Source organism: Haemorhous mexicanus, chromosome 9 (assembly GCF_027477595.1).
Source record: "Haemorhous mexicanus isolate bHaeMex1 chromosome 9, bHaeMex1.pri, whole genome shotgun sequence".
Taxonomy (NCBI): Eukaryota; Metazoa; Chordata; class Aves; order Passeriformes; family Fringillidae; genus Haemorhous; species Haemorhous mexicanus.
The window spans coordinates 18,417,896-18,438,580 of record NC_082349.1 but is presented as its reverse complement, the minus strand read 5'-3'; the positions used below and the strand labels follow the sequence as shown (position 1 = coordinate 18,438,580).

Sequence of the window (20,685 nt, the reverse complement as noted above, 5' to 3'; positions counted from 1 at the left end):
TACAAACTGGATTACAACTCCACTTTATAAAGGTACAATCTATTCCATTGTGTCTTCCCAGTTCCTGTTTCTCAGTTCATAAAGACCACTTGCAATTGTGTCTCTCAGAGATCAGACTTCAAATTCACCAGGCACACGTTACTATTTTTGTTTCCAAACATCAGAAGATGGCAAACAAGAATTCTGACTTCCAGCCATCCTCTTTAAATACCACCATATTGCAAAACATGTATTTCTTGCTTTATAATGAACAAGTGTTGTAATAGTTGTTTATTTCTTTTAAAAGAAAAAAAAAAAATACACAAAAGAAAGTCCAAATGTGTTCAGCTGCTGCAGTAGAAGCTTTTCACCCCAGCCCTGAAGTAGTACCAGGAATGATTTTAGGATTTTATGCCCTCCTTTTCCTGTGTTGATATGTCAAAGTAAGAAGGAATTTTTAAAATGGAGCTTTAGCACTTGTCATCCTTTAGGACTGGCACAAGCAAATGTTTTACTGCAGCAGAAAATCCTACAATTTCCCAGAAGCATCTCTCAGCCTGAGCACTTGTAGGGTGTGCAGCTTTTCTCCTGTTCAGCAAAACCGTGCCAGAGAAGCGGCCCTTTAGAAAGCAGCAGCTCCTCACATGCTTTACCATTGAACTCCTCAGTGAGAGTCTTGGAGCTTTTTGTTATCAGATGCCTTTATGGTTTGAGTAGTAGCATTGAAAAACAACTCTTGGTGCACAAAGGTATATCAACTTTTGTTACACAGCACAGGCATAAGGAATGAGTGACTCAGCCTTTACAGTCTCAGTCTGTAATGAAGAATACGGGCTACAGAAGTATCTTTTTTGTTATCTGTACTCATAGAACTCACTTTAGTACTGTAGCCCTCTGTGACTAGCTCTCACAATTTTATTTCAAGCCATGCATTTTTACAATGATTCCTGACATTGACTGTACAGTTTTTTCTGTGTTCAGAAAGACCACCGTCTCCCACATCCCTTAGTAATAAAGATAAGCTGGTTTGCACTGACACATCAACCCTTTTAACAGACTCTATGGAGGCCAGCATTAGAAATAGAACAACAACAGAGATCCCAATGCCTCCCCAAAACTCCCAAACCAAATGAAAACTCCACATTGGAAAACAAACTCAAAAAAAACCCCAATCCCCAAAATCAGCAAAGCCATGCTGCCCTCTGGATAAAAGGTAAAAGGTTGTCCCTGGGCTGTGCAGAACACTGGGAGGGAAATGGAGGTGGGAGAAATTAATGTCAGGAACAGTACAGATAAACTTGTGGAACACAGGGGAAAGTTTTAGGATTTCAAAGGAATCTTTAGGTTTAAATGAAACTAAAGAAAATTTGGGATTTTCAAGAATGTAATTCGATTTTTTCAAAGGAGAAATCAGAGAGGGAACAAACTGGAAGGCAGAGAAGGACGCCAAGGGATAAGGGTAAATCTGAAGTTTGGGAGATTGAGGGAGTAAAGGAAAATGTGTTTGTGGTAATACACTAGAAATAAAAATGAAAAGTGTATAGACAGAGGAAAAGAAGATACAAAAAGTTGTGGAATTGCCAAGAGAAAATAAATGAAGAGAAGATTGCCACAGAGAAAGGGTGTTGAGAGACATAGGATTGTGACAGGTGAGAAAAACAGAATGATGGATTTTTTTCTGTGCCAGAGGAACTCTGACTAAATTAACAAAGGACATCTATATGCCATTGCAAAGACTGTAGAAAGCGACGAGTCACAGTTCATATGTAAAATGCTGTAGGTGGGGTACTGTTAATACAATGGAGGATTGTGGAAGTTAGAAAGCTGCTAGGTGCCTGGTAATAATTATATACAGATAATCACAATTAATCTTTAGGTACTGCTTTGAGGCCCCAGGTTTTTCCAAAGTGCTGTTTTATTCAGCTTTCTCTGTAGTATATTTCAGGTCACTAAATAAAATAGTAAGGAAAAAAATAATTTAAAAGAAAAATTAGGAATGATGTTAAATTGATGCACATGAAACAGTGACTTTTCTTGAGATGTCTGTTTGTACTTAGTGTAATGGAATGGCTGACAGCTGGTTTCAGTCGCCGTCGTGTAATTATGTAGAATAGACTTTTGCGATGACACTATGTCAATTAAGGAATCTCTCACATTCTAGACTACAAAGGACAAAATGACAGTACAAGATATTTCTTCCGTTCTTTTTCATAAAAAGATAGTGACACTGTGTGAAATTACAGTCCTGTTATGGTGACACAAGTCAAATGATGTGAAAGATTTCTGGATTGATTAAAAATCATCAGCATTATAATATAGAATATGTATGATTTGATAAGTTGCTGTTATGTTTTGTTCATTCTTCTTTGGAAGATATTTGGGGGGGGCTGACAGACTGAGGGCGTTTCTTGTTATATTTGAACTGGTGTGTGTCAGTGTGAAAAATGCTCCTTATATAACAACGTACTTTAAAAAGTGACTCTTCGGTCTGTGGAAATGTTTTAATCCAATACATCTTGAGTAAATTTTAAAGGCATTGCAGAACATGAACTAGAATACGAGGTGGTGATATTTTTCCATGTATTTTGCTATATCCCCCTTTTTTAAACTTAAATCCAGATGGAAAAGAAACTATGACTGTTTTCTTATTTCCTTTTAAAGTATTCACATTGTCTCCAAATTCTGATAAAGTCAGTGTATTAATTTTTATTACATAAAGCATAATAATGCATATTCTTCAGGGTTTTTTAGAAAACTAAAATATCAAAACGCCTTGAAGCATAATGAATTTATTTAAAAAGCTCTTGAATTGAATTGAAAGAAAGGATGCTATAAGCATTTCCTGATAGTAAATGCAATTTCTTCTGGTCTCTCAGTATTGATCCTATGTGTTTTAATAGATTTTTTCCAAGTAAAAAACAGTCTAATTTGCATGCAAATTATATAATGCTTCCAAATGATACATGTGGAGATTCTCTTCTGCCTGTTTTCCTCAGATTATTGATATCTGTTTAAGGCTTCTTTTTGTTCCCTATGTTAGCAATTTAGTATTTATTGACATTTTGTTGTAGGAAACCACAAACCATCTTATCCAGTTAGATTAATTTATTTCCATGGAAATGCACAGGAAAAAAAATTCCATGAACAAAGGCAGGAGCAGACATTTATCTCATTAAAAAATTCAGAAACATTCTAGTTTTAGACTTGCTTCCTCTATGACGTCTGTAAGAAACTGGCCAACTGAGTCATCTTATTATTTAAACATCTACAAAAATTACTCCAAACTGTTAAGGTAGCTTGCATTATTCCATGCACTGTGTCATTTTAATGAAGCTAGCCTCCCTTTAATTATGATCCTTTCTCATGTACAACATGTGCATAGTTCCCAGCCTGCCAGGTCTGCATCTCTGCATATCTATTTTATATGCAGCCTACTACACACTACTACACATTTTTGTAAAATGAAGTGATCAATATTTTTTAAAAATGTGAATATTCTCTGAATATTTTACTTCTAATGTCACTGATGAATAAAATGATCATTAATACATGCTTTCAGCTTAAAAAGGATAAAGCCGTGTAAGCAAAATATGTTTGTGTAACTAAACATTTAAGATACTATACACATTCTACAAACTAATTTATTACTGTGCTACCATGCTTTGTAGTTTTGTAACACAGTTTGCATAACACCACTCAGTGTAACTTAGTAGACTTTCTGAATTTATCTGTTGGTTTTTTGTCAAGTATTGTAAAACATTTTTCTGATTTTTTTGGTATGTTAGATAATTACAAAGTAAAGATAGTATAAATGATTAAAAAGAAGGACAAAAAGATGAAGCAGAGCCAGGCACATGCATGCCTGCCCAGAGCCCAGCCTCTAGACTGCACTGTGCCCTGGCAGGCAGGAGGTTTGCAGGTGGACTTGCTCTCGAGGCACTGCACAGTTGTGGTAGCAGCACATGGCAATATCTTTTCACTGGGAGTGAGCAGGAACAGTGGCAATGGGAACGGTGCTTACACTGATCTTCAGGAAGGTAGAAAAGGAGAATAAGGGAACTGGGCTCTTCTGAGAGAATGTTGCAAGTTTACCTATGGTAAAATTAGCACAGAGTAATTATGTTTTGGCAGACCATGAAACCAAGCCCAGTCCGAACCGGTGCTTCCACTTCATCTCTAGAGGTGCCCACGTTAGCACAGTTGGAACACACTAGTGAAGCAGTGCAGAAGCCTTGCCCTGCTGTTCTCAAATGTGACTGTCTTTTAATTTATCATTAAAATTATTTTAGGTGCTAAGACTAGAAGATATATACTGGTTGATACAATTCATTTAAGGTCTTATTATTTAGCGTGGCAATGTGTACTATGTAGTTTTTGATATTCTTATTTGAAGAGAATGCAGTTCCTTTTTTTCTCAGGTGCTACCACTACCAGTGCCAGCTGCAGGAACTCATGATCGTGACAGCAGTATCTCAAAACTTCCCAAATCAGGTCTCTATCTTCATATACTCAATCATGTTTCTCCCAAAGTAAGAGTTCAGCAGTAGTTGGCCTTACCCCCACTGAGTCTTCAGTTCCAGCTTCCTTCTTACCAAACTCTGGTATGGTGTTCTGAGACAGATTTCCTTAGATATCCCCTTAATAAATTGTGATCTTGGTCCTATACCCCTACTGGCCCTGGGCTTTTCTCTCTGAAGTCAGTTGTGCTCTGTCTTTCTATAGCGTAGCTGTGCTCAAAGTTTGGTTTGAGCTTTCAAAAGAAGTAAGATGTTGCCAGCTGTGTTGACGTTGTATTGGCGCAGCTCAAGTGTGAGAATATACTTTATATATGTAAGAAAATTAATTTTAAAAAAAGAATATTTAACAGCTTTGCTTATAGGCGTAATAACTAGGTCTGTGTATAGATTTTAATTACAAAGCTGAAAAATGTAGACAGTCGTTAATGAAGTTGCTTAAGTCATAATGCACTTTGTTGCCATTGAACCACAGTTGAAGATAGTAAATGTAATGATACTGGGCAACACAGGAAGGAAAACTGTAAGTCTAATATGTGTGAAACATAAAAGAGAACAAAAGTTCATTGAAAACCATTTTGTCTTTGAGTTAGTGAGAAAAATAACCAGCACTAATTTGTAATTATTCCTTTAGAGTAGAAGAAAGGAATGGCTAGATGTAATTGCCTGAGGAACAGCCATCTAATGCCACTTAAGATGCTGCACGGTAACTAGGATGGTCTCATTGCTGCTTTGGAAAGATGTGGGTCTCATGCATTGATTTTCACCTCTGCTGTCTGCAAATTTGTGTCAGTGACATCTCCAATATAACTGGACTTTTGTAATTTGCTGCCAAATTGAGCTTGCAGTGTCTTTACAGGTTTTTTAAAGCATCCCTAATAATCTCTGATATTAAAACAGTATAATAATCTGGAAGAGCAAAACTCTTTGCTAATACGTACAATTCCATTTTAACTAATACTCCTTTACATTGGAATAAATGAGAATTGGGGGCAATAAAATGTCTTACAAGTCACCACAGGGGAAATGGCTGAAGGTTCTTCAGAACAGTTGTATAAAGGGGTTGCCTGTTCAGCCAGGATTAGAATTTCAGCGGGGTTTAATACTGTCTAGGGAGCTGGTTTGTGTTTCCATGTGATGGACAGGGGCTCGTGATCTGCAGTAGACCAGCAGCTGTAAACAGGGAGTCCAGTTACATTTGCAAATACATTTCTTGAATTTTGGAGTTTTCTTGCGTGTCTGTATGATCTGGTTTAACTTTAGAGAATTGCATGCTCAGTCTAATAATATGCCTGTAGTGAATTTGAACCTCCCAAACCTCTTGTTACCCATTGTTGGTTAAATTTTCAGATCTTGACACTTCTCTTTTTATTCCTAAGTGGATTTTTACTCTATGTGGCAAATGATACAATATGATTTCATTAACGTAGGTGCAGAATTGCCAACAGTAGTTCTCTCCCTTTAAATGACACTTCAGGTCACTCCTGGCATTTCCTCTGATTCTTCTTCTAAAGACAATTATCTAGCTGAAAAAAACACCAGAGGTTTTTTCTCATGGCATCAGACACTGGGAACTTGCTAAAGTCCATTCCTTAGAGTTTTAGTATGGAAAGAATCCCTGCAAGTTCTCATATAGCTGGTGACTATGCCTTTTCTGAAGAAGTCCACTGAATATTGAGAATCTTTGAAGTTGTGAATTGTAGTTAACATCTTTAATTAGTTCCCTGGTTTATGATTTAAGGAAACAGGAGAGTAAGTGTTTGCCCTGATCACTATGTGTTGAGAAAAAAAAGATCAAAAAGAATTCAGTAGTGCAATATCTGCAGGTGGCTACATGGAAAGTCTTCTCATCTTGTGTCTGGGAAAACTGGCACTACTGGTCTGGTGTGAAGGACAGGCATATTCACAGAGATGGTGTGCACAGATGTGTAAAATAAGATTTTCATTCCTGAGCCGTAAAGAACTGGTAATATAACTGGCACTTTCTGGTCATACCTGTAACCAGGGTTGCAACTCAGCTACTGCCCAATTAACCTAGAAATGGAGAGAATATTTTCAAGTACATAATGCAGCAATTGTAGGTTTTGAAGGTAGATTTGTAAAGCTGCTAAAAATCCTACAACCACCTCAGACTGAAGATCCTTTTAACCATTTTGCATGCTAAAAAGCAAAAGTTTACCTTTGCATAATCCACAGTATTTGCTGATTTTCTACTCAGTGTCTTTGATGGGATTTTGCATAACATGTTAGTACATTTCAGTAATGTCAATGTTATTTAGCATGTATGCTTATATATTATTTTGTTACAAACTTCTCTCTTGAAGATTTGAATTTTTGCGTCATTGGCATGTGACTGTCGTTTTTTATTTCTTCTTCCTTTCTCTTTTTCCTTCAGAACTACTATGGAGCTGCCAAAATGATTCTTTCTGACAATCCACTTGGCCTGACATGCGGAATGGTGTGTCCAACATCAGATCTCTGTGTTGGTGGCTGCAATTTGTACGCCACTGAGGAAGGACCAATTAATATTGGTGGATTGCAGCAGTTTGCTACTGAGGTAGGACTTGCAAATGTCTAAAATTCTTTGCATGTACCATTGAGTATTGCCTGTGGTTACCTTTGTTAGTGATTTTTTTTCAAGAAAAGTTGATACTAATAAATTAAAGCATAGAAAGCCAGAATAATTATCCTTTTTCTTACAGCACACTCAAATGTTTAGAAATGCTTTCATAATGCAGTACATTAGAGGAACATAAGGAACATTATTTGTGAACAAGATGATTCTGTAGACATACAATTTCTTTTATAATGAAAGATTTATTTCAGGTGAAATTGTGGATATTGCTCCATTGTAGATTGTAGGCTGTATAGGGGAAAGGATCAAGTGCAGCTGTAAGTAAGTGCATATTAAGGAGGTGTAGAAGTGTTCTGGGCATAGGGTAGATTCTATAGCAGAATTAATGTGTGTTTGTGCTGGCTTTGAGACAAAGGATAAACTTCAGATGATTTTTTCTTTTTTATGTCCTGTTTTTCCAAACCTAAGTAAATACATAGTTTGAGGTTGACCTAAAATACATGTCCACGTGTATCTATTTATATAGGTAAAATTCACAGTGTATATGTGTAAATTTACTAGTTCATAAAGGTAGGTTCATGTTTTGGCTATTGTAGCAAAGGTTGTTACTTGCTGCTTCACATTAGAAATTCTTTGCATGGGTTTTTGTTGAGCTTCTTGTGCATTGCTTGGGATTATGTAGTTTTATGCTCCAGTTTCTGTCTGAAGAAAGAGGCAACTACTTGTTTGTTAATTTCTTTTGAGGGCAGGGAGAATTTTACCTAACTCAAGGTCTCAGATGGTACCTAATCTGATCTATCTGAAGTAAAATTTTGTAAAAATTAATATTTTAGCCTCTGTAAAAGTGAGGGAGTTATGGCTATATTAAAACCAGCATTTTCATGTGTTAAGACTGCACATTTCTATACAGTCCTTAACTAATGTGCATGTCCCTGTTCTGTATCATGAGCCATTTGGCTGATCTTATTTACAGACATACAGTGAAGTTCCAGTCAACTTTGCAAAGCCTGGGAAAAAAACAACTTTGTAGAACAGACCAAAATAGAAATGCAGATCAATCTGGAAGTAACAGATGATATCTGTAAGACCAGTATTTTCCTCTAGTGTCAAGCATAGACTTCCCATCCTCTTCTCAATGGCTGTAGGTCATGATTTGATGAGCAAATATTACTACCTTCTGCTGCTGTTCTCCTTTTATCTGTTTGTATCCCTCTTTTTTTTTCTCCAGGAGACTTGTAAATCTTCTGAGGCACCTGATAAACTTTTTTTGCTAGCTGTTGCTGAATTTTCTCTCCTCTCCTCTCCTCTTTGTTATTTAAGTAGTTATCCACTTCATTTTCCTTGAGATTTGAACACACCAGTGTAAGAATCCAAAGTTCTCATTTACAGGATGAGACTAGAGACACTGAACTGTGTTAATTCTGTTTGTATGTTGAATAGTTGGGCTTTATCAGTCAAGAAACACTTTTATTAGCTTTTTTTCTAGTGGCCTTTATTCTTTATATATAAAAGGCTAGTATTTGTTGCAAAGTAGAAGACTTCTTCTTTCCTTAACCCCTCCACAAAACCAAAGATAGAAACCTGAAACCAACTGACCAAACAAAAAAAGATTAAACAGTTGGCAAGTAGATCATAAATACAATGGTGAAATATTACTGTTAAGGAACCAAATGCAAGTAATACCTATTATAATTTGATTTGTGTCTTCTTTTAGCTCTTATTCTGTGATTAATAGAGAGGAATTATGACTTGGTAGATAATGCTAAATATCTGCCATTTTTCTTCAAAAATCTTTAGAAATCTATTAAAAAACCCCCAGTGCTAGCATAATGATTGATATGAAAACTGCAGAGGATGAATAGTTTTCAATGTTTCAAATTTGTTTAAAATTATGTTAGTTCCAGGAGCTCTAGCAGAATAAAATTGTTATATAGTTCTACATGGCAGTCCAACAAAAAGAACGTTTCAAAAAATGTTATTATCTTTAATATTTTCATAGTATCTATGTTTCTATACATCTAATATATAAGAAATGTAAAAGAAAAAAATTGTTGTTAATAACCTTTAGGGTATTAAAAATATAATGGGATGAGTGCTTCCAAGTAAAAATCATTATAAAAATATAGATTATAATATTGAAGAAAATTGTAAGGTGCTACTGTTCATACAAGAATTGGCCCAGATAGTGTGTTCACAGCTCTACCTGAACAAGTAACTTAGCAAATTGTGTAATTTAGGCATGCAACATGTGTTTGTCTTAATGAGAGCTGCATGGTGATTCTCATGCATGGTGTAATATTTGTCCCACAGGGGCTTATTTACTGAGAACTCCATTGTGCATGAAGCCAGTTTTAGGCTTTTTTTTCCCTCGGAATTAGTCTGAGGATCATACACTTGATGCATTATGAGGGTGAGCAATAATAAAAGGGCACAACTGCTAGCTGAGATAATAGATAAAATTGCAGTAAAGCAGGAATGTGGATTTAAAATGGAAAATATATGAGTGTGACGTGTGCCCGTTTGTGCTTCTGAACAATGACTGATCATCTGCTCATACTGCAGATAAAGCTCCCTAATTGTAAAATATTTGTCTTGCATACGGTAGAGCAGTAAAAAAAAAAATGGCACCTTATGCTGCCTGCATTTCCCTTCTGCCCTTTCATAGTTTTGTAACTATGTTTGGCTCATTCTCAAAGTGAATTGTAATCCAGCCTGAGAAAATGTGGTTTTTGACAATTAAATGTTTAAGTGGAAAAAGGGAAATGTCCGTTTGTATTTGTGATGTAGAATGTGTGTACTGGGATGCAGTTACCATGGTAACTGTTGCATCTAGAGAATAACATGGAGTAAATCTCACTATTATAAATGACGAGTGTCAAGCTCAGGTTACACCTGCTGCTTGCACAGGTCAAAATTATATTAATGCCTTTATCTGTCTCCTTTGCCCAAGTACTTCAGAATCAGGAAACATCCGTTTTTTGAACACAAGTTCAGTGAAAATATACTGAGATTGCAGTGACAATACATATAAGCATGAGGTATGTGGCTGTCAGTCCCAAAATGAACTAAAATCACTGGTTACTCAAGTACAAGTTTGCAGGCTTATAGTGAAAAGGAAGCGAGGTCTATTACCTTATCTGCTGTCATATGACTAAGAAACCCTCAAATTACTATGTTTTTGGATAGACTTTGGTAAATCTAAAGGGTTTTTTCTGTTTCTGCTTAATCATTCTGAATGACGCAGCACAAGCTAAATAGAAAATGTATTATTTTCATCTCTGCATACTAGATATAAACACTAGATCATTTAGTACTGTGGTTCTTGTGCCAGTTACAGTTCTGGTGATTTGTTCCTCTTTGCAGATACAGTCTGACTGCTGCTGTAGCAGTAAGAAATTGGAAAAGGAAATTTGATATGTGTTTTTCTGAAAACGAGGGATTGTATGAGCTTACCTGCTGCTCACCTAGGGACAGCTCAGCAGAGTACCTGTGCTGGAAGGAGTGTTCTGGTGAGGGACCTGAGTGGTGAACCTCCCTTCTCCCCCAGCCCACCACAGTCAAGGAAGAAATATCTTTCCTGAGGGATTGCCATGGAGTGGCACACTGTGCCCTTGGGCTTGGGTTCCTCTTTGAGTTGCAAATTGACAGCTCTGCTCAGTCTGTAGTGCAGCTGTGAGGAGAAGGTGGTTCTCATGGGGCTGCCCCTCCTGCAGCAGGATGGCCTTGAGATGCCAGGCTGGGCATCATCACGGGCATGGATCCATGAGCTGCATCTGCAAGAGCAGGCTTGTTCTGGGATGCTAAGACAGAAGGACAAATAGAAAAAGAGAAAAAGCCCTTTATTTGTCACTATTAATTTTAATACATCTTTAGGTAATTATATCTTTTAAGTTGTGTTGAAATACATGATAATAGTAAATAAAATTTCAGGCTTGTCTGAGGGGAGTGGTGTAGCTTTCTACAATAGTTCAGGGGATGAATCTGAGGACTTCTGATTTCTCTGGCCAATGCTTTCTCTGGCCAAGAGCAACTTTAGGTCTTAAATTGTGGAGGGAAGATCACAAACGTATCATAACTAGCACGTCTGTGGAAAAAACACTTCATGTAACATCCTGTGCTATCCACTGCAATTAAATGGAAGTAATTGGGTGATAATATAATTTGACAACTTCAAGAAGGTTCCTCTGCATGCAATTTGCTTTATTTTGCATTAAAATATGTGCAGAAAATGATTTTCTTTAAATATTCAACTGCCCCATATTAATGTAAACCAGCCTACAGATAAATATCCATGGAAACCAGTGGGAAAGTGTGAAACTGGTAAAACCAGTTCCTAAATGTTCCTGATTTCATTGCCTGTATTCTGCTGTCTGTGCATTAGTGAAATGTGGTAACAATTCAGTGTATACTGATACATTTCACACTAATCCCAGTTAGATTCTAATGTCTATGTCAGTAACTGGTATCTCACTGCCTTTGTGAAGGATGTTTAACTGTAAACCTTACTGATAAACTTATTTCTAGAGCCTTTTAAGTATGGAACCAAGCATTATATGTGAAGAATATAAAAAATTCAGTTATCCAGTCAAAACTTGTATTACTAAGAGGTTAAATTGTCCTTCTGAAACATGTCCTTCTCTTTATACCTTGGATATACAAAGTATGTTTTGATAGTCTTATTTTGTAGGAGTAGACAAAAGTTTTTCACATTTTAACACTGAGATTGCTCTTTCAATCTATTTACTGTTTTGTTTAATACATTGTCGTAGTCCAAACATAATTTTAAGAAATCATGGAATAAAACAATGGCTTGTGTTGGAAGGAAGCTTAAAGATTATCTAGTTCCAACTCCCCTGCCTTGGACAAGGACACCTTCCCCTGGACCAAGTTGCTCAAAGACACCTCCAACCTGGCCTTGAACTCTGCCAGGGATCATGGAATCATTAAGTTTGGAAGAGATCTCCAAGATCATTAAGTCCAACCTTTGACCAAACAACACCTTTTCAACTAAACCATAGCTCTAAGAGCCACACTGATTGAAATTAAGTATTTTATTTACTTTAAACTGTATAAAATTTGAGGTAAAAATTCTGAGTATCAGTTCTAGCCTGTTTTAATGGTTTTAAATGTTTTGGACTCATTTAAGTCATGCTTACTTTGCCTTAAAATTATTTTCATCTGATTAGCAAAATACATTTCTCTGAGTCACCTGCTATTCTTTGCAGAATGTCACATCTTTTCATCAAAACATTTTAATACAAGAGTGGTGCAGTGAAGAAAAGAACCAGAATTTTATTACATGAGGCTAACAATAAGCTTTTCCCTATCTGCATTCTCAAAAGCAGCTAAAATGATTTATCTAAGACTTTCCAGGAAATTTAAACAGGAATCAGTTGCTCAACAGCTGAAACCACTGTATTGGCTCAGGTGGGACATGTTGTGGAACCTGAGTATAAACTCATGTTATGCATTACTTTTATATATTTTTGGAATTATGCTCTTTGTTGAATGCTTTGGAACACGACCCTTTTGCAGTGAAAGGATGCTTTATTTACAATGGAGAATGCAACAAACTGTTGGATTTCATACTATAGAGAACCATGCTATAGAGAGCATTGAGCAAGTTCACTCACACCTTCACACAATGAAGTGATGCAAATAGGACAACTATGATATGTTACAAACGTGTGAATCAAGAGAGGATTTTTTTCAGTTGTTGGATCTTAGCAGAATAGATTGCCTGTTTTGGTTTGGTCAAATTGGAACTCACTTGTGGACTCTCCATGTTTTATAAATGGGGATATCCTCTTGGAGGACTCTAATGGACATGAGGCATAAGAAGTGGACAGAATCAATGTGGGTTGAATTTGAATAGGTCCTAGACAGTGAAGTAATGCTAATTGTGTCATATTTGATAAAAAGTTTAGGAATAAATGCCTAATGTTATTAATATCTGTTATTAATCTGTGTATGAGAGAGCGCCAGAAGGAAAGGCAGACATGAGGATGATGGCTGAGGCTTTTCACTGAGAGACTGCTTCAAAATTGGTCATTTGGTCTCCTTTTCCTGAATGGGTCTTGGTTAAAAAGCCCTGCAAAACAAAGAAAAAACTCGATCCAAATACCCAGCAAGAAAGAAATAATGTTTTTGAAGGAAAATTGGAAAGAAGGGTAATAGTATTAAATTTTACCTGCATCCTGAACATAGTCTGAAGAGATTAGGAGCAGAAAGGACAGTTGAATGTAACGTGCCACTGAGCACTTGCTTGCCAGTTACTCATCTCTGGCCACCAAAGGATTTATACAGAGGAATTCAGTGATATTTAATTAAGTGACTTACAGTATAGGGAAACTTCACCATGAGGTGAGTAAAAATCCTTTGAAATGCATTAAAGCAGTTTGCTATTTTCACACAGTTACCCTGCCAGCCTTAATATGCAAAACTGCCACTGAATTCCAGATGGCAAGATACTGCCACACAAGCTGGCTGTGCTGCATAAAGGCAGTTTTACCCTGTTTGCAAATAGGCAGAATTAAAGTTGACCATTCAGCCTGAACTCCTAGGATTTTCTGCATGAGTGCTTGGTTTCTGAAGCTTAACAGTGCACTACAGTGGTGTGGAACTTCAGTGTAACATTTATTAGGTAGGTATGACTATTCAATAATACATATAAAAATAGTTATGTTAACAATAAAGTAAATTTAGTAGTAAATTTGTTAAGCATATGCATATTCAGAGTGTTCAATATGCACATTAAATATGCAAGTTATATAATTTTTGTTACAGAATAGTCTTTTTAAACAACTATATGAGACTAATGAAAATTTGGTGTAATTCAAGCAATTTCTTATGAATATAACAAAGCAGACATTTTAGAAATATCATTGCATTTGGGTTATCATAATCTAGTTTCACAGTACAATATGAGCTTTTCAGCCTGTGAAATCCATTAATAACCACATTAAACTTTCCCATATTGTATGAATTGTCAGGTTTAAATAATTCTTTCTTTAAAACAATTATCTGTCTCTTGCTTCATGCAGTTTGTTAAACCGCTGTGTCAATTTACAAAGACTGGGGGAGTTTGACACAGAAATTTTAGAGAGGGAAGGAACTAATCATTGGTTTACCTAGCATGAGTGCTCAAGTGCATATGAAGAAAATGAACATTGATTCAAAATATAAATGAAAAATTCTAATCATGAGTGGAATTGCCAAAGTTTAACTTGAAAACCCTTTGCTCCTAGGGAAAGTAAAATCTGTTGGAAAGCTTCTAAATAGTTTAAATATGCTGTTTATAAAGTTAAGTGTCAGTGTATGTATTTTAGAGGACTAGTTAGCACTTAGAGAACACAGATCTGCATTGAAATAGCTGGGGAACAGTGTGGTCTCCTGGTAGTTTTTGAGATTCTACATTGATGGTGTTTGTGATATGACTGAGAATTCCCATGCAATGCACTCTTGAATTATTTTGTCTGCTAGAGATATATACTGCTTGGGTTAAACATATTTCTGCCTAATGACTAAAGTGAAAAGACGTACCTGTGCTCTTCCATATTTCTAATGTTTAGTAGCCTCTAAGGCTGTATGTCTATTCTTTTTCCTTTTGTAGATCATATAAGATAGAGACTCAATTCCTTTCTCTAAGTGCAGAGAGTGAAATCTTCCTTGGGCAATACAGATTATTTCTACTTTCACCTCTTACCTGTATATCTGAGTATAGAACTGATTTAATGCAAATCTGAAAAATTGTGGGACATTACAACCAGGTTAGCAGCCCATTGCATTGGGTTCTATAGAAATACACAACAGTGGGCAGAGATTGTTCCTAAGTATTTTTAATAGTCAGGACAGATTGGAGCAGGTCATCACCATTATGCAGGTGAATGAATAATTGGGGCATAGGGAGAGCAGTCTGGCTTTCAGATGTGTCTACAGTTTTTGGAAACCCAATTAAAAAGTGGACAACAAATTAAATAAGATAGGTAAGAAACTGAAATAAAGTCCTATAAAAATTATCTAAGAGGATGCATCTAAAGTGTGGGCTAACAGTGAAAATATAGCACTGAAGACTAAGTGTGGTTCCTAAAAAACATTTCAAACCCACCTAAAGTTTGTCACCTACCACCTCTAAAATTCAAGCTACAAGTGATTTTCCAGGATCATGCAGGTTGTCTCTTGAAAAAGCAAAGCCTCTTTACTGGCACTATAATCCTTTGCATTACTTGCAGAGGTATTTTTCTACTAGTAAGAATAATTTGTTTGCAGGGAATTTTTTTGGCATTTCAGAGATTCTCTACCATCTGGCTGACTTTGCATTCCTATTCTGTCACTGGTAGTCTGGATCCGTCTTCTCTGTAAAATTTACAGTAGTGAAAAACCTGACTTCAGAGATTTTTAAAACAAAAAGACCCATGGAAGGACCAAACCCTGCAAATACAACATCCCTCACAAATGTACAGATCATGTCATTTGGAAAACTCTATAATGTTGTGAATTTGCTATAATAAATCAGCTATGTGACAGCACTAGCAGAAGCTTCCATCATGTCAGTCATACTAAAATTTAAAGAGGGAATCTGTTTAACCTGTTGATTGTGTTGCTTTTCAGGTTTTCAAGGCCATGAATATTCCTCAGATCAGAAACCCTTCCTTACCTCCTCTAGAAGATATGCCTGAAGCATATCAGGTGAAGATAGCTCTTCTTGGTGCAGGACCTGCAAGTTTAAGTTGTGCTTCTTTTTTGGCTCGACTGGGCTATTCAAACATCACCATATTTGAAAAGCAGGAGTACCTTGGGGGCTTAAGGTAATAAAACAATAATAACAAAGCACTGTTTCCAATTATTGTAGAAAGCATAGCAAAAACTGATGTACACATATAGTCTATATATGATCCCTTGACTTTTAGCAAAGGAAGAGAAAGAAGATTTCAGATCTGTAAAAGTCACCTTTTGTGTAAATAATTGATCATTCATGTTAAGAGAGGTACAGTTGCAGGAAGCTTTAACTGAAAATCTAGTGGCTATCTCCTATATTCTCTTCATATGACCTGTTAAATTCCAGAGCTCAATTGTTACTATCAAATTAACATGTTAGAAAACTGAGTCAGGAACCATTTTCCCTTATCCTTAAAACAAGATTAGGTCCCTGTAGCCCTCGTGAAAGAATGTTTAAAATGCTTTAGATAGTAATTTCATGGAGAGTTTTAGTTTTAGCATGCTTTCCTGGACTACCTTGTGTAAATAAAGGTGACAGTGGCAATCAGCCATCAGTGGATCTGCTTTAGCAGACCATACCCTATGGGTGAAATAAACCCCCTGCAATTCAACCTTGAAAAAGTTACAAATACATAAAGGAAGGTACGTTTGCAATTTTCCTCTGTGGTAAACCCTTGGCTAGTATTTGCATGTTGTCAGTCCTCTGCACTAGAAAATTAATTTTTGCCACTGCAGGAATGGCTATGATCAAATCTGGTAGGTTTGTTGGAATCCCTGTGTATGAGATAATTCAGACACTGACTAGTGGATACTAAGCCATTCAAAATCAAAATTAAATTCTACAATGTAAGGTGTGCAAGAGTACAAAATGCACTCAGACAATGAGTTTAAAATATAAAAAATATAATGAAACAGAGAGAAAGAAGGGTGATGCACTTACATTTCTTAATGCAGCATCACTGAGATCAATAGAGTTGACACAGTTAATGAAATTGATCCAAAATGTCATAATGTCAAATACTTATTCAGTGCTCTGCAAGAAAGAGTATCAGTTCTGGAGAAGTTGAAGTGATTACTTGCATTTTTCCCAGTGAGGTTCAGAATTATTCTACCCAATTACCAAGGTGTTAATCCATAGGCATTTAACTGTGAAGCTGTTTTACTTGAACTACTTACCACAGAGGGTTGCAAATTTAGTATGTGAAATACCTATTTACCTGTTTGATAACACGTTATCCTAAATACCAGATAAAAATCAGTTTTGTTGCTGTAAAGTAGTCAGAATTAATGAGATGTTTTTAACAAAAAGGCTCTTTTTGGTGACAGGCTGGACTTAGGTTGGACTTGGCAATGCAATGCAGGACTTCCTGCAGCTGTGTCAGTTCTCTAGTGCAATGCCACCGTTGCTTAGTACGTGCTTGGGTATTTGAAGCAGCGTGATCTTAAGTTCTTCATGGTTTAACTTGAATTTAAAATAATGTTTTGCCTGTTCTTTCTCCTAATGCAAAAAGCCTTACACAGAGTTTTGCCTGTTCTCTTAGTATCCTGAATGGTTGAGGAGTGTATTTTAAAATTTATTTCTTTCTGTTGAGTCTTAATGTGTGTTAATCAAGGTCAAATTTTACTTCCATTCACTGTAGAAATGCTCATGTGTGGTTTAAGGGCATCAATTCCTTTTGTCCTTACTTTAATCTTGAAACAGAAGAGGGGGCTGGCCTGTGGCAGCAGTCATCCATTATTGCATTTCTAAGTCTTTGCAGCACATCTTTTAACAAATTTAGTTTATTGATGAGTGTGTTTCCAAGGCTTCATAAACTATTGCAAATTGCTAAGAAGACCAAATCAATTTTGTATTTGGAATCAGCTGTTTATAATGGCAGTGTTTTTACCTTCTTAAAGTTTTTTCCAGTTGTTTTTAATTAGGATGTTTCTTGCATCATAGCTAATTTTCATAATATTGTGATGCTAGAAAGGTGTCTAGTGATTGCAATTCCTGTTGTGGGAAATTTAAATATAACATAAATCTGGGCTTCTCTGAATGTGTCTGGATTTTAAATATCTATGGGCAGGTTTTCCTGCATTTCATCAGTTGTGTAAAATTTATGCTTTATAGTGGAGTAGGCATGAGCACACCATGCTCTTGCCTAGAGACCATGAACAAGCTTTACTACTTTTGCTCCTATCTGTTCCACTGCTTTACAGTGTACCAAAATACTTCTCTCACTAGGCCACAGAGTTGTCCCTTGAGCAGCAGTAATTTGAGGTCTCTGAGGAACACCAAGCACCTGTCCAAGCACCTCTGACTTGGGTCAAATTTGAGGTTGACATGAATTTGTGGGACACTTTGCATCCACTGCATCCCTCCTCCATCTCTGCCCCATTTCCTTTTCCCCTCTGTCTCTCCATTGCAGAGTCAGAGACCATCTGCTGCTGCTGAAAGAAATTGCATCAAAATTATTGCTGTATAGTTGACTTCCATAAAAAGCCTATTTTCATAGTTAATGTGCATGCATGTGGGTATACCTCACAGCATAAAACTAAGTGTTTAATAAGAGGAAAAAAAAGTGTTTACGAATTCTGAACGTGATGTAACACAGCCAGTGGTGTTCTGGGAGCATGTTGTGGAGACAACATTGGTGGCCTGGAAAATAGAACTTTCCTCTTTTCTGATTAGATTTCTTTATTGAATCTCTGTTGCAGAATCATATTGATACATTAGTTTCTGCCTCAGACACTTTTATTTAGCGTGACCTGTGAAAGTTGTATTGACACATTCATTAGATCTGATATTTACAGCTCTTCTCATTGCACACTGGTCAAGAAAGGTGTAAAAAGGGCAGTATTAGAAACAAGGAAGAACACCAGTTTCTTATCAATATAATTAAAGTTGATGCAAAAGAAATAAAACTCTTCTGGCCTGTCAAAGTTAGATGCCAAAGATGTGTGGTCAATATCAATATGTAAAATAAGCTGCAGTGAATCTCTTGTGTCTCTGCTTTGTTATGGATATTACAGATTCATTAATTTGAAAACAGATTAGACCGTTTGAAGCTTAGAGGTATCTGGGGAGAAGCCTTTACTTTTCTGCATATTTAGGTTTTTATCTTCATTGAACAAAAGTATCTAAAATATAACTTCGCTCTGTTTATCTGCAACATGTTTTACAGTAGGAATTTAGAACTGGCATGTATAGATGTCATTTCACTGGAGATAAATATATATATATATATATTAGATTTGTATCAGTAGATATAAAGTGAGGTTCTATGCTGGCACTGCAGTTTTTCCCTTCTGTGATTCTGGGAACTTGAAGATGTCATTCTTAATTTTCCCCAGGAGGAAAAAATGCCGGTTAATAGACATTAACTCAAAAAACAGACACGAAATCAACAGCTGATAAAGTGTTTGTCCATCCTGGAAAATAATTAAAAATTTATGAAGTAGAAATGGAGGTACAGTTTTAAATACCCTAGCTCAAAATAGCAATGTAACAAAAAAATTGTATGGGAAATTTGATACTCTAGTATTAGATAGCTTAATGAAAGATTGCTATGTCACTTTGCTTTCAGTAGCCAAGAGGTCTTTTTTTAAATGGGTATCCTAAGCTTAGTGTTATGTATTCTGCTGAACAAAAGGAATGGAGCTGAAGTCCTTTAGAATTCAAACATAACATATGTTAATTAGTCAAGAGTGGGCAGTGCTGGCCTCAAGGTACTGCCTTTCTGGCCTATATTTTTAGCATTGAATGAATATTGCTTTTTTGTCGCTCTAAAAATAAAAAAAAAGTCAAGAGTCATATTTCAGCACATTTCCATTCACATATGTCACAATTAACTAAGGTATAATAGAAGTATTTTGCAAATAATAATAAATTTTAAAATAATATTTTCCTAATAGTTACAGGCTTTTTTTTTTTTGTTTAGTACGTCTGAAATCCCCCAGTTCCGTTTGCCATATGATGTAGTGAATTTTGAAGCCAAGCTTATGAAGGATCTTGGAGTGAAGGTAATGAAAAATATATCCTGCCTATGTATAGCTCAAAAAAAAAAAAAAAAAGAACAAGAACTCTGCCAAAGATTAACAGCAAAATGTCATGCACATTAGTAAAGAACGATTAAAAGCTATGCTAGACAGAGGCAGGAAGATGCTTCCTCTTGCTCAGGGCATTTGTCTGTCTCCTGTCTGAATGCCACTAGTTTGGAAAAGGGCAATCAATAGTTCTCATCTGGAATGCCTGCATGTGATTAATTGTCTGTAAGAAACAAATTCCTAAATTGCTTTAGGGGTTCAATGTAGCTATTGGAATGATTTGATTTTTTTTAATCAAGTTTTTTTCATGCAAGTTTGGCACTACTTAAACCATTCATATTTGATACTTCTTTTGTTCCTTCTCCCTGAGTTTTTTTTTCCTAATGGTTTATCATACAGTCTTGCTTCCAAGTTAATTTTATAATAAAATGCATCAAATTAAAGTGTTAACATGATCATCTGTTATAAACAATAACAATCTATTCAACTTCTTGGAAAGCAATAGTTATGCATTATTTTGTTAAATAAATGTGTGTTGTTTATAGATAATGGGAACAGCGATTTATTATAATTTAGGACTTGGGCTGAAGATTTAGATAGTATTTAAAATTGTTGCACATATTAATGGAAGTTACAAATATACCATTGGATCAAATTTTTGAGTGCCAGGAGGGATGCATTATGTTGAATACATTACTATAGCCTTCCATGAAGCAGGAAATTCTTGGATTGAATTCTTTCATGTTGAGTCTTTTTGTAAAAGCAGTAGATTGTTGTCACCAGACCTGAGTGAGAACATTATCCTGCCTGGGTTTTTTTAAGAATGATAGTAAAGTGCAAGATAAGGTTTTAAGTGCTACTGGTCTGTTT

At 36.0% G+C, this 20,685-nt stretch overlaps 1 protein-coding gene across 1 annotated transcript in view; it reads left to right on the top strand.

The window, feature by feature from the left end:
- DPYD (dihydropyrimidine dehydrogenase) overlaps positions 1-20,685 on the top strand; it is a 342,395-nt gene that overhangs the window by 98,772 nt on the left and 222,938 nt on the right. The window contains exons 5-7 of the mRNA XM_059854310.1: positions 6,889-7,050; positions 15,679-15,875; positions 19,710-19,791. Of these exons, the coding sequence (XP_059710293.1) occupies positions 6,889-7,050; positions 15,679-15,875; positions 19,710-19,791 (441 nt within the window). The remainder of the gene's footprint in view (positions 1-6,888; positions 7,051-15,678; positions 15,876-19,709; positions 19,792-20,685) is intronic.